At 44.0% G+C, this 12,863-nt stretch overlaps 1 protein-coding gene across 4 annotated transcripts in view; it reads right to left on the reverse strand.

The window, feature by feature from the left end:
- Positions 1-881: 881 nt before the first annotated feature.
- Positions 882-12,863, reverse strand: part of LOC142303401 (putative tetratricopeptide repeat protein 41) — a 118,560-nt gene continuing 106,578 nt past the window's right edge. For all 4 annotated transcript variants that reach the window (XM_075344720.1, XM_075344721.1, XM_075344722.1 and 1 more), the window contains exon 16: positions 882-1,777. In XM_075344720.1, coding sequence (XP_075200835.1) covers positions 1,210-1,777 — 568 coding nt within the window. In that variant the 3' untranslated portion in view covers positions 882-1,209. The remainder of the gene's footprint in view (positions 1,778-12,863) is intronic.

Here is a 12,863-nt window from a genome sequence, read left to right on the forward strand (position 1 = left end):
ATGGATTTAAAATAAAGAATCGTAGACCCAAATGGTGAGTGATGCTGCTTCATTTCTTTTTATCATTGCATTAATTGACTGTGAGCAAGGCATCACGAAATCTGAAGACTACCAAAGGATTTTGGGCTGCAATGTAGTTACCACTGTCAGTAAACTTTGATTGCATAATAGGTCATAGGTCTTCCAGCAAGACAAAGACCCAAAACATACTTTAAGTAGCCCTGAGAAATGGATGGAAACAGTTCTGGAGAGTTCTGAAGAGACCAGCAATGGGTTAGGGTCTGAATCCCATTGAACACCTGTAATAATAATAATTTGTTTTATTTCTATAGCGCCAACATATTCCGCAACGCTTTAAAATTCAGAAGTTCATATACAAACAAACATAAGTAACAGTTATAGAAGATACAATAATTAAAGCAAGAATAAAGACCTGTGGAGAGATCTTAAAATTGCGGTTGGGAGAAGGCAGCCCTCACATATGAGAGACCTGAGCAGTTTGCATCGAAGAGTCCAGAATTCCAGTTGAGAGACATAAGAAGCTTGTTGATGGTTATAGAAAGTTAATGATTGCAGTTATTTATTCCAAGGGGTGTGCACCAAATGTTAAATTGAGGGTGCTAACAATTTTGTCCTGCCAATTTTGGGGGTTTTGTATTTAATTATGTCCAATTTGCCTTTTGTCCTCTTTTTTTGTGTTGATCCAATGTGTATAACAAAACGAGTAATTACAATAATTTTTTGGGAGAAATACTTCATTTTCTGTAACAATTTCAAGGGTGCCAATAATTTCGGCCATCACTATATAACTTCTTTTATAAAAGTCAATGTTTCAATATAAATTGGTACGCAATAGGTTAATGAAAAGTAAACTTTTTTTTTTATTCAATAGATTTTTATTGATTTTCAGAGTATTAAAGTACAGAAAGAAAAACATTAAAGAGATGTGATTAGTCACTTACACAATGAGATTTGGTATATCAATTTGGAAGGAATTTGGTTTAGTACAGTGTTAACATTCTGACATGTTGTGAAAAGTAAACTTTTAACAGTGGGGTCAAATAAATGCAATAACAATTGCCCATGGTTTCCTCTGCCAAATAATATTTTGCTTAACGAGATATAGCTTTATAGAGATCAGATACCTATAACGGGCTATATAACATGTGAATGAAATTTCTGTGACACTTGAAAAACTCCACGGCAGAGTTAGGTGGCTTTACGGCTTTGATGTCTCTTGGGTGGAAAAGGAGTCTGCAGTGTTGGATAACGTCCAGGAACATGGTACCAAGCAGATTTATGAACTAACTTACAATGCTCGGATTTCGATGATGACCTGTTAAGAAAAACTAAAGACAGAATATCACTATGGGGACCTGACACAGACGCCTGACGAGCACTCTCTGGACGAGAACATAGGCTCTGTGTCAGGCAGCTTGTTACTGATGCAGGCCTTTTTCCAAAGGATTTTAATAATGGAAACACAGACACTGCTCCCGAATAGTTGACTTGCTCACATATTTCTTCTTCTTGATTACACTTCGGCTTACGGTTATTTCCCCTTATTGAAAAGTCGTCTGATTGACTTTCAAAAGAGAAATGTAAGACTTCTAGGGACTTTCCGCCATATTCAGAGGTAAGGTGGAGTCTTTTTGATTGGGCACTATATGATTTCCTCTGTGTTACTGCACTTTTATTTGGAAGTTCATTATCATCTTCCACCAATGCAGTCACTTTGTTGAGCCATTGGGGTCTGCAATGTAATTCTTTCAGGCAGCTAAACAATAAAATAAAAGTTAGTTATTGATACAATCCTGTAATATACATAACGATTAACCAACTACTAGTATCTTATCAATAATCATCAATAATTTATAATGCATTATTATTAACTGAAATAGAGACGATAAATCCCATAAGATTTCTGGTACCATGCATCCAGAATCAGACTGGCTACCGGAGGAACCTCCAGTAATACCAGGCCTGGCTGCGGTTACCTGGGTTAAACTCTGGAGCTCAGGTGACAGCTTCAGAGTTCAACTCGGCCTGCCACAGCTGCAATGAACTGAACCGCGATTGCAGGGGAATCAGTCAGCGCTTGCAGTTCAGTCCTGCAAACCCTGAGTTCAGTCCAGGCTGCACTCTGGAGCTAAGGTGAGAGCTCCGGAGTTTAATCCAGGAAACTGAATCCAGGCCTGGTATTACTGGAGGTTCCTCCGGTAGCCAGTCCGACGCTGCATGCATCTATAACATATCATAATAAATTTATAGGGCCATTTCTTGTAAAGTATAATCATTGTATAATGTAAACAGCTATAACATTTTTAACACTTAGGGGGAAAATTACCAAGAGCTTTACGTAACTTTTATGAAGTAAAAAGTAAAAAATGTTGGCCCACACCTTTTTTCCTATAAAAGTTTGTAACCTTTTTCCCAATTTCGGTGACCAGAAAAAGGGGCTTAAGGTGGCTTTACACGCTACGATTTCGCTACAGCGATCTCGTTGGGGTCACGGAATTTGTGACGCACATCCGGCCGAGCAATCTCGTTGTGTGACTCCTATGAGCGATTTTGAATTGTCGCAAAAACGTTCAAAATCGCTCATCGGTGACATGGGGGTCCCTTCCCAATTCTCGTTGCTGATGCTTGGGCGATGTAGTTCGTCGTTCCTGCGGCAGCACACATTCCTTCGTGTGACACCGGTGGAACGAGGAACCTCACCTTACCTGCGTCCCGCCAGCAATGAGGAAGGAGGTGGGCGGGATGTTCGTCCCACTCATATCCGCCCCTCCGCTTTGATTGGGCGGCCGCTTAGTGACGTCGCTCTGACGCCAAACGAACCGCCCCCTTAGAAAGGAGGCGGATTGCCGGCCAGAGCGACGTCGCTATGCAGGTCAGTATGTGTGACGGGGATGCGCGATTTTGTGCGCGAGGGGCAGCAATATGCCCGTGTCGCACAAACGATGGGGGCGGGCACGCACGCTAGCGATCTCGCTAGCAAGATCACAGCGTGTAAAGCCCGCTTCATAACAGAAGCACATCTCAAGTTCAGGAACACTTTGAGATATAGATTTAGCACATAATACTGCGCTGCACATCGGTTTTAGATTAGCTTCACTTCTCTTTTAGACAATGAAAACAAAACAATTTCTGTCCTAAAGGTTTGCCATATTGTAGCTAAGACTGAATTAACAATGATATTCTACAGATCTGTCTCAGTGTAATACAGGCTCTGGCATCCCCGCACTGTCCTGCCCCCTTCCCCCAGCAGGGATGCCGATACTCTCACCTTCCTGGTCGCTCAGCGGGGGCTGCTCCATCCCCGGATCCCACTCCTGACTCCCGAAGCCTGCACACACCGCACAAGCCTCTTGGGAGCTCTCCTAGGGTGCACGTGCACCTTTTCTTAAAGGACCAGTACGCCCTTATCCGAAAGTGCCTCTTAGCTTATGGCACTTCCCAATGAAGCTGATGCGAAACGCGTTGAGGTGAAAGGCAGTGTGGTCTGCATGGCCTCCAGAGGTGGATCTGCAATTTTGCCAGTATATTGGTTCTCCACCTGGTGGTTCCTTCATGTTAGTACAGTTAGGTCCAGAAATATTTGGACAGTGACACAATTTTCGCGAGTTGGGCTCTGCATGCCACCACATTGGATTTGAAATTAAACCTCTACAACAGAATTCAAGTGCAGATTATAACGTTTAATTTGAAGGTTTGAACAAAAATATCTGATAGAAATTGTAGGAATTGTACACATTTCTTTACAAACACTCCACATTTTAGGAGGTCAAAAGTAATTGGACAAATAAACCAAACCCAAACAAAATATTTTTATTTTCAATATTTTGTTGCGAATCCTTTGGAGGCAATCACTGCCTTAAGTCTGGAACCCATGGACATCACCAAACGCTGGGTTTCCTCCTTCTTAATGCTTTGCCAGGCCTTTACAGCCGCAGCCTTCAGGTCTTGCTTGTTTGTGGGTCTTTCCGTCTTAAGTCTGGATTTGAGCAAGTGAAATGCATGCTCAATTGGGTTAAGATCTGCTGATTGACTTGGCCATTGCAGAATGTTCCACTTTTTTGCACTCATGAACTCCTGGGTAGCTTTGGCTGTATGCTTGGGGTCATTGTCCATCTGTACTATGAAGCGCCGTCCGATCAACTTTGCGGCATTTGGCTGAATCTGGGCTGAAAGTATATCCCGGTACACTTCAGAATTCATCCGGCTACTCTTGTCTGCTGTTATGTCATCAATAAACGCAAGTGACCCAGTGCCATTGAAAGCCATGCATGCCCATGCCATCACGTTGCCTCCACCATGTTTTACAGAGGATGTGGTATGCCTTGGATCATGTGCCGTTCCCTTTCTTCTCCAAACTTTTTTCTTCCCATCATTCTGGTACAGGTTGATCTTTGTCTCATCTGTCCATAGAATACTTTTCCAGAACTGAGCTGGCTTCATGAGGTGTTTTTCAGCAAATTTAACTCTGGCCTGTCTATTTTTGGAATTGATGAATGGTTTGAATCTAGATGTGAACCCTTTGTATTTACTTTCATGGAGTCTTCTCTTTACTGTTGACTTAGAGACAGATACACCAACTTCACTGAGAGTGTTCTGGACTTCAGTTGATGTTGTGAACGGGTTCTTCTTCACCAAAGAAAGTATGCGGCGATCATCCACCACTGTTGTCATCCGTGGACGCCCAGGCCTTTTTCAGTTCCCAAGCTCACCAGTCAATTCCTTTTTTCTCAGAATGTACCCGACTGTTGATTTTGCTACTCCAAGCATGTCTGCTATCTCTCTGATGGATTTTTTCTTTTTTTTCAGCCTCAGGATGTTCTGCTTCACCTCAATTGAGAGTTCCTTAGACCGCATGTTGTCTGGTCACAGCAACAGCTTCCAAATGCAAAACCACACACCTGTAATCAACCCCAGACCTTTTAACTACTTCATTGATTACAGGTTAACGAGGGAGACGCCTTCAGAGTTAATTGCAGCCCTTAGAGTCCCTTGTCCAATTACTTTTGGTCCCTTGAAAAAGAGGAGGCTATGCATTACAGAGCTATGATTCCTAAACCCTTTCTCCGATTTGGATGTGAAAACTCTCATATTGCAGCTGGGAGTGTGCACTTTCAGCCCATATTATATATATAATTGTATTTCTGAACATGTTTTTGTAAACAGCTAAAATAACAAAACTTGTGTCACTGTCCAAATATTTCTGGACCTAACTGTATGTCTTGGATCTTGGTTCTGAATTTTTTATCTATAGACCTATGAATTATTTTTCTGCACAAGCACCTTATTATATCTATTATGTCTGGGTTTTGAGATGCACCTTGTGAAAGAACCAGGTTACTTACAATATGGTTATGCATTATGTCCCCATTGATTATTAATAATGGTCTATTGATGCTGTTGTGGGGCACACCTCACTACGTACCATATATGAGGTATTTTGTCTATTGTAACTTGGTATACCTCAGCGTTTTTTGTCTTCCATTAGTCTCTGAAATTTATGTTATCATTGTATATGACCACACTGCTCTGCATTTACTGTTTATAAACATGCTCCTTTGCATTTTAAAATGTGTCCTTTATATGTCAATAACCTTGCATTATAAAATTATTCCCACTGTAGTATATAATTAGAATATAATTGATATCAAAGTGTAGACTGGAGGAAAAACGGGTTTAAAAACCGCGCTAGGAAACCACGAGCAAGGATGTAAATGAATATTTTTCTTTTATTTAGATAATTCCAACGCGTTTTTTCCCTGAGGAAGGAGACAGATGGGTCTCCGAAACGCGTTGGAATTATCTAAATAAAAGAAAAATATTCATTTACATCCTTGCTCGTGGTTTCCTAGCGCGGTTTTTAAACCCGTTTTTCCTCCAGTCTACACTTTGATATCCTTTGCTCAGACACGGGGCCGCTGCTGAACCACTAAAGCACTCATCCACGTTCTCTAAGGGGTTGTGACTGGCACAACGCAGCCAGGTGAGTGTGTTTTAACCCTTTTTCCCTCTGCCCTGTAAATCGGGTAAGACCCTATTGCGCCTTTTCTCTCCTACTACAGCTTCTAGAATATAATTGAGTAATACTTTGGGGTATGTTTAGGGTTTTTTCTATGGCTAATAGCCACTAAGTATTTAAAGCACCCTCCCCTTATGGCAGGTGTCTGGGTAACGTGGTCTATATGTTGCTAGTTGTCAGGTCCTTGTGCCGCTGCTGCTGCTATATTGCTGTGAAGCGCATTACTCATACCCATCTAAGTTTCAGTACCTGATGTAACCGCTGCTGCAATTATCTGTACCAGCTGTATCTGCCGAACCCGCTGCTGCAACTATCCATACCAGCCGTATCTGCCGAACTCGCTGCTTCAACTAGTCGTATAAGCTCACATAAACTAATCCCCCTAACCTAATATAAAAAAACACATTTATTGATATACATTAAAAACGGACACAAAACACATAAATGTATAGGAATTCCCAATTGGTATTGTTATTTCGTGCACTGACTGCAAATGTCGTACCAGCTGTATCTGGTTGCCGCTGCAACTATCCGTACTGGTCAGCCTTCCTGGCTGCATCTGTGATTGTACAGACTGTCAGTGTCTGTACCCCTGGGGCCAGCTGTCGCAGTATCAGATCTTCCTGAGTGACACCTAGCCTCACACTTTCAGCACAACACCCTCACCATTTGTAACGCCTGCCTGGAACCACAGACTGGCGTCTGTCACGGACAGGCTGCAGGACAGCCTTCACAAAGCAGGACCCCGAGAACCCCAAAACCCTTTAACCCCTATACAAGGATTTGGAATTACACAGGGCCCCGGAGATCACTACCTGCGGAAGACTGCAGTCTAGAGAAGCGTAGTTGTCAGGCAGGGTCAAACCAGGAGATGCAGAACAGGGACAAAATCGACAGACAAGGACGTAGTCAGGAAACCAGGCAGAGGTCAATTCCAGATCTGGCAGCAAGGCACAAAAACGGCAGGCAGAAGGATAGTCAGAGAACAGGCAGAGGTCAAAACACAAGGATCACTATTCAGAACAGAGGGGGAACCAAAAGTAGGAATACAAAACTATCTCTGGTAGTGAATATTAGGCCGCTTTCACACCTGCGTTCAGCGCAATCTGCCGCTATAGAGAATAGCGCAGTCCGTTAACGCACTGTGCTATTCTCCATAGACTTGTATTGACGACGCACTGTAACGCAAGTGTCTGCGTTCCATCCGCTGGACGACGCTGCGTCGTTATTTTGATACAGGTTCGGGTGCAAGGTGTCTAATGATTGTCTATGGTGGCGGATTCCGCCGCTATGCGCTAAGCTCAGCATGTCCAGCAGAACGATCTAAATCATTTAAAATCACTCTTGGTCTCTCTCGCCCCTCTCACCCCCTCTGTCATAGTCACCGATCACGGGCGCGATGCTGCACAGTTGTCACAAAGCTCCGGCGGCTTCTCCTCTTTTGAAAATGCCGGCCGCTCATTATTCCATCTAGTATTCACTGCTTCCCCTGCCCACTGGTGCCTATGATTGGTTGTAGTCAGACCTGACCCCACGCTGAGTGACAGCTGTCTCACTGCAACCAATCACAGCCATCAGTGGGCGGGTCTATATCGTGCAGTACAATAAATAAATAAATAATTTAAAAAATCGGCGTGCGGTCCCCCCTAATTTTGATACCAGCCAAGGTAAAGCCACACGGCTGAAGGCTGGTATTCTCAGGATGGGGAGCCCCCAGACTAAAACTATCAGCCAGCAGCCGCCCGGGATTGCCGCATCCTTTAGATGCGACAGTACCAGGACTCTACCCGGCTCATCCCGAATTGCCCTGGTGTGGTGGCAATCGAGGTAATAAGGAGTAAACGGCAGCCCATAGCTGCCACTAAATCCTAGGTTAATCACGGCAGGCGTCTATGAGAAATCCACAATGATTAACCTGTAAGTGAAAGTAAATAAACACATACACCCGAAAAAATACTTTATTTGGAATAAATGATAAAAAAAACACCCTCTTTCACCACTTTTGTAATCCCCAAATACCCCTCCAGGTCCAGCGTAATCCACACGAGGTCCCGCGACGCACTCAGCTCTGCTACCTGAAGCTGACAGGAGCGGCCGTAGAACACCGCCGCTCTCTGTCAGCTCCAGGCAGCAACTGAAGTGAGTCGTGCTGTCAGCAGGTACGTCACTGAGGTAATGCCTGTGTGTGTGTGGTGATGATAAGTGAGGTAGTGCCTGCATGTGCGGTGATGATGGGTGCAGTAGTGCCGGTGTGTATGCGGTGATGAGTGTGGTAGTGCCTGCGTGTGTGCGGTGATGATGGGGGCGGTAGTGCCGGTGTGTGCAGTGATGATGAGTGCGGTAGTGCCGGGGTGTGTGCAGTAATGATGATGGGTGCGGTTGTGCCGGTGTATGTGCGGAGATGATGGATGCGGTAGTGTCGGGCTGAGTGCAGTGATGATGATGGGAGCGGTAGTGCTTGTGTGTGCGCAGTGATGATGGGGGTGGTAGTGCCGGCGGTGTGTGCAGTGATGATGGGGGTGGTAGTGCCGGCGGTGTGTGCGGTGATGATGGGAGCGGTAGTGCCGGCGGTGTGTGCGGTGATTATGAGTGCGGTAGTGCCGGGGTGTGTGCAGTGATGATGATGGGAGCGGTAGTGCTTGTGTGTGTTCAGTGATGATGGGGGTGGTAGTGTGGGCGGTGATGATGGGAGCAGTAGTGTCGGTGGTGTGTGCGGTGATGATGAGAACGGTAGTGCCGGTGGTGTGTGCGGTGATTATGAGGGCGGTAGTGCGGGGGTGTGTGCAGTGATGATGGGGGTGGTAGTGCCGGCGGTGTGTGCGGTGATGATGGGAGCGTTAGTGCTGGCGGTGTGTGTGGTGATGATGGGAGCGGTAGTGCCGGGGTGTGTGCAGTGATGATGGGGGCTCTCTCTCTCTCTCTTGGCTTAACGCAACGTGTTATTTCACAGGAATCCGTTGCCTTTGTATCACACTATTTACAACGCATCCGTCACATGCGTCACACAAGACCGTTACATTCAGATTGAAATCATATAGGAAAGGTGAACCATTCCCATACTTTTCGTATGAAAATGTTTTACCTTCCTGTTTTTTTTTCACAACACTAAAGGTAGGAGAATGAAACCTTGAAACAATGTGACTGTGGTCTAAAAGAAATCAGCTCTGTTTATTCATATGTATTATGTGTCGTTTTCCATTTTAATTGAATTGACGAGCTACCCTCCTTCAGTTCTTAAGGCTTTGACTACAAGTAGAGTTGAGCGGATTGCTAATAATCCGGGTCCGGGGAGAGAGAGAGTGAGAGAGTGAGAGAGTGAGAGAGAGAGAGAGAGAGAGAGAGAAAAAAAAAAAAAAGAAAACCCGAACCCGGATCGTGCAGCCGGATTCCCGGGTCCCGGTCGGACCCGGATCGGACGCTCAAACCGCGCGGAACCGGACTTTTCAAGTTCGGGTCCGCTCAACACTAACTACAAGGCAATCAAAAACATTTGTTCGATTTGCTGTTACACAACAATTTTAGTACTGTGATTTAGCACTAACAATTATCCAAAGTATAGGCAGGTCACATACAAGTCACAAAGTTTTCTGCCATCAAAAAGAGTTGGATTATTTGCAATGGTCGCATCACAGCCTTGGTCAATCGAGGTATGCAATGTGACCCCATTGATATAATCATTAGATGCACAATTCTGACACTATTATAGCCCTTACATGTGCAAATTACACACATACAGAATGACACTGATTACTCAATGTTAATTTTACATGTATCTAAGCACACTCCTCACTAATAAAACTGCAAAGCCAAGAAGGAAAAATCATGACCTTAAATGAAGAAAAAACTTGATTTATTCAGTATGGAGTACGAGCGCCAAAAGCAGAAATACATGCACTTACACACCTTAGCATGCTATCAGTGAGCTTACACATGGCTGAACGAAAAATGTTCTACCATTCTGAATGCACTTGAGAGTACAAATCATCAAGATCTGCTGCTGGCAGCAACCTTTGCAAGTGCTTACTAATGATGTTTCAGATTTGCTCCATGGGAGACAAATCCGAAGATGGTGCAGCTCATGATACCATGTTTAGGACCCGTAGGTTGCTCACAGCAGCAATAACAACATGAGGCCTGGTGTTATCACACTGACAAGTGGCACATCATATCCTGGATATTTACTGAACAAATGAAGACAGGAGAATGGGAGAGCTATCCCCATTCAGATGTGCAGAATTAATCGGTTAATTACCCGATGTGTACTCCGGCTACGTGTGCAGAGAGCAGGAGCCGGCACTGACAGCGTGAGAGCGGCGGACGCTGGTAACGAAGGTAAATATCGGGTAACTAAGGAAAGGGCTTCTTGTTTACCCGATATTTACATTGGTTACCAGAGTCCGCAGAGGCCAGCTCCCTGCTCACTGCACATTCAGTTGTTGCTCTGTCACTGTCACACACAGCGATGTGTGCTTCACAGCAGGAGAGCAGCAACTAAAAAAGGGACCAGGACATTCAGCAACAACCAGCGACCTCACAGCAGGGGCCAGGTTGTTGCTGGATGTCACACACAGTGACATCACTAGCAACATCGCTGTTACGTCACAAAAGTCGTGCCTCAGTAGTGATGTTGCTAGCGATGTTGCTTAGCATGACGTGGCCTTAAGCTATAGCCAGCTCTTCTGTGTTGGTAATCACCTCTGCTATAAAGACACCTTTTCCAGCCTAGGTAAGTGCTGGTAGTTGCTTCTGATTAGCTTGCCTCCAGAGGAAACATGTGACCTGTGGACCAGGAAGTCATTTGAGATATGTTTCTGGAGTTGGTTGTTTGAAATAGGAGTGGTGTTTTTCCCTACCTTATTTCTTTTTTGGTTTTCCTCACCGGTCCATTCCTCATTACTTGCTCCTGTCGTTTGGAGTGCTTTGTATGATTTCTGTTTATTTTACCCGTCTGTCTAATCCTCTATGTGTCTTTAACCTAGAGTGTGATTAGCATTTCCGCTGCCCTGCTCACTAGACAAGGTGTAGCCAAGGGAAAGACAAGGATAGGTACGTGATTGGCGACGGGATGAAAGAACCCATATAGGGACGTTAGGAAGTGCAGGGATCAGCCTCAGGTTCTTTTAGGAGGTGACCCTGCTCCCCTTTCCCTAGTGCTAGGGCCCACCGTTGTATTGTGCCCCCAGTGTATTGCAGCACTCGTTGGGGGTTCCTGTGTACCTGCCAGAACCCCGGTAGTCACCGTGTGACACAACCTCACTGGTGAGTTCCTTTAAACACTGTGTTGCAAGTGGACCTAGAAAAACTTATGGACCCTGAAGAAGTGGACCTAGAAGAACTGATGGACACTGAAGAAGTGGACCTAGAAGAACTCATGGACCCTGAAGAAGTGGACCTAGAAGAACTGATGGACCTTGAAGAAGTGGATCTAGAAGAACTGATGGACCCTGAAGAAGTGGATCCAGAAGAACTGATTGACCCTGAAGAAGTGGACCTAGAAGAACTTATAGACCCTGAAGAAGTGGATCTAGAAGAACTTATGGACCCTGAAGAAGTGGACCTAGAAGAACTTATAGACCCTGAAGAAGTGGATCTAGAAGAACTTATGGACCCTGAAGAAGTGGACCTAGAAGAACTGATGGACCCTGAAGAAGTGGACCTAGAAGAACTGATGGACCCTGAAAAAGTGGACCTAGAAGAACTAATGCTGTTTTATAGGTAATAGTGGTCAACCAAATATTGATTTGATTTAAATTTCTTGTTCACTCTCTGAAAAAAACTATTGACCCTTTTAGTTTTTAAAGCATTCTTGCTTTGCAGCACTTTTCTGCGCATGCCTAAAATTGTTGCCCAGTCCTGTTTATTGCAGTTTTCTCCACTGGAGACAATAAGAAACAATGCAAAAACATTTTTAAGCAGTTCACATAAAAACGCTACAAAAAAGCTTTGTTTGAAATTGCACTATAGCATAACTGAAGCTTTATTCTTGCCAGACAAAACATAAAGTGCTAAGATAGGATACATATAATTATGGATAACTTACTTAGTATGGATTATATCAAGAAGGAAATCAAAAAAGGCAGAATTCCAAAAAAAGCCCACTCAGTTTCCTAGAAAAGATTTGCTAAAAGTGAAGGTACAACACTGTGTGAATGTGTAATCCAGCTTTATTTCAGCTCCACCATATAATGCTCCATGTGTCACGGAGTCATTCATAGTCAGTCATGCATTTAGTAGTAAGTATTACACATTAAATTAATATCGTATGGGTTTTATCTGTAAAGACTAACGCAATGGAAAAATGACCACAGGAAACCTGAGGAACATTTGGATCTTGACTTATTAAGACTGGTGTCTTGTACACCAATGTTAATGAAGGCACCTCTGGAATAAGATGTGCCTAGTTCATTAAGAGGTGCACACTTCTTAATGAATTAGGCATATCTTACAACAAAACATTCCCGTCTCTGAACAGTGTCTGGAAGGCTGGGGCTAGTGCTGCCCAAAAAGTGTATAAGGGTATTCCCATCTCCCAGACCCTATCCCAATATGTAGTTGATGTAAGAATAATATTAGCAAATACCTCCAATTAGAAATGTAGTATAGCTCACCTGATATAGCCATGTCTCTTGCCTCATGTGCAGGGCATTGCAGCTTAGGTATCCATGGTTACACCACGAGCAACTAACTAACTGTCACTATATGAGTGGATGTAACCATGGATACCTAAGGTGCTGCAATGCCCTGCACATGAGATAAGAGACATATTAGAAGAACTATACTATATTTCTAATTGGAGGCATTTGCTAATATTATTATTAATACACCT

This window comes from Anomaloglossus baeobatrachus, chromosome 4 (genome assembly GCF_048569485.1).
Source record: "Anomaloglossus baeobatrachus isolate aAnoBae1 chromosome 4, aAnoBae1.hap1, whole genome shotgun sequence".
Classification (NCBI taxonomy): domain Eukaryota; kingdom Metazoa; phylum Chordata; class Amphibia; order Anura; family Aromobatidae; genus Anomaloglossus; species Anomaloglossus baeobatrachus.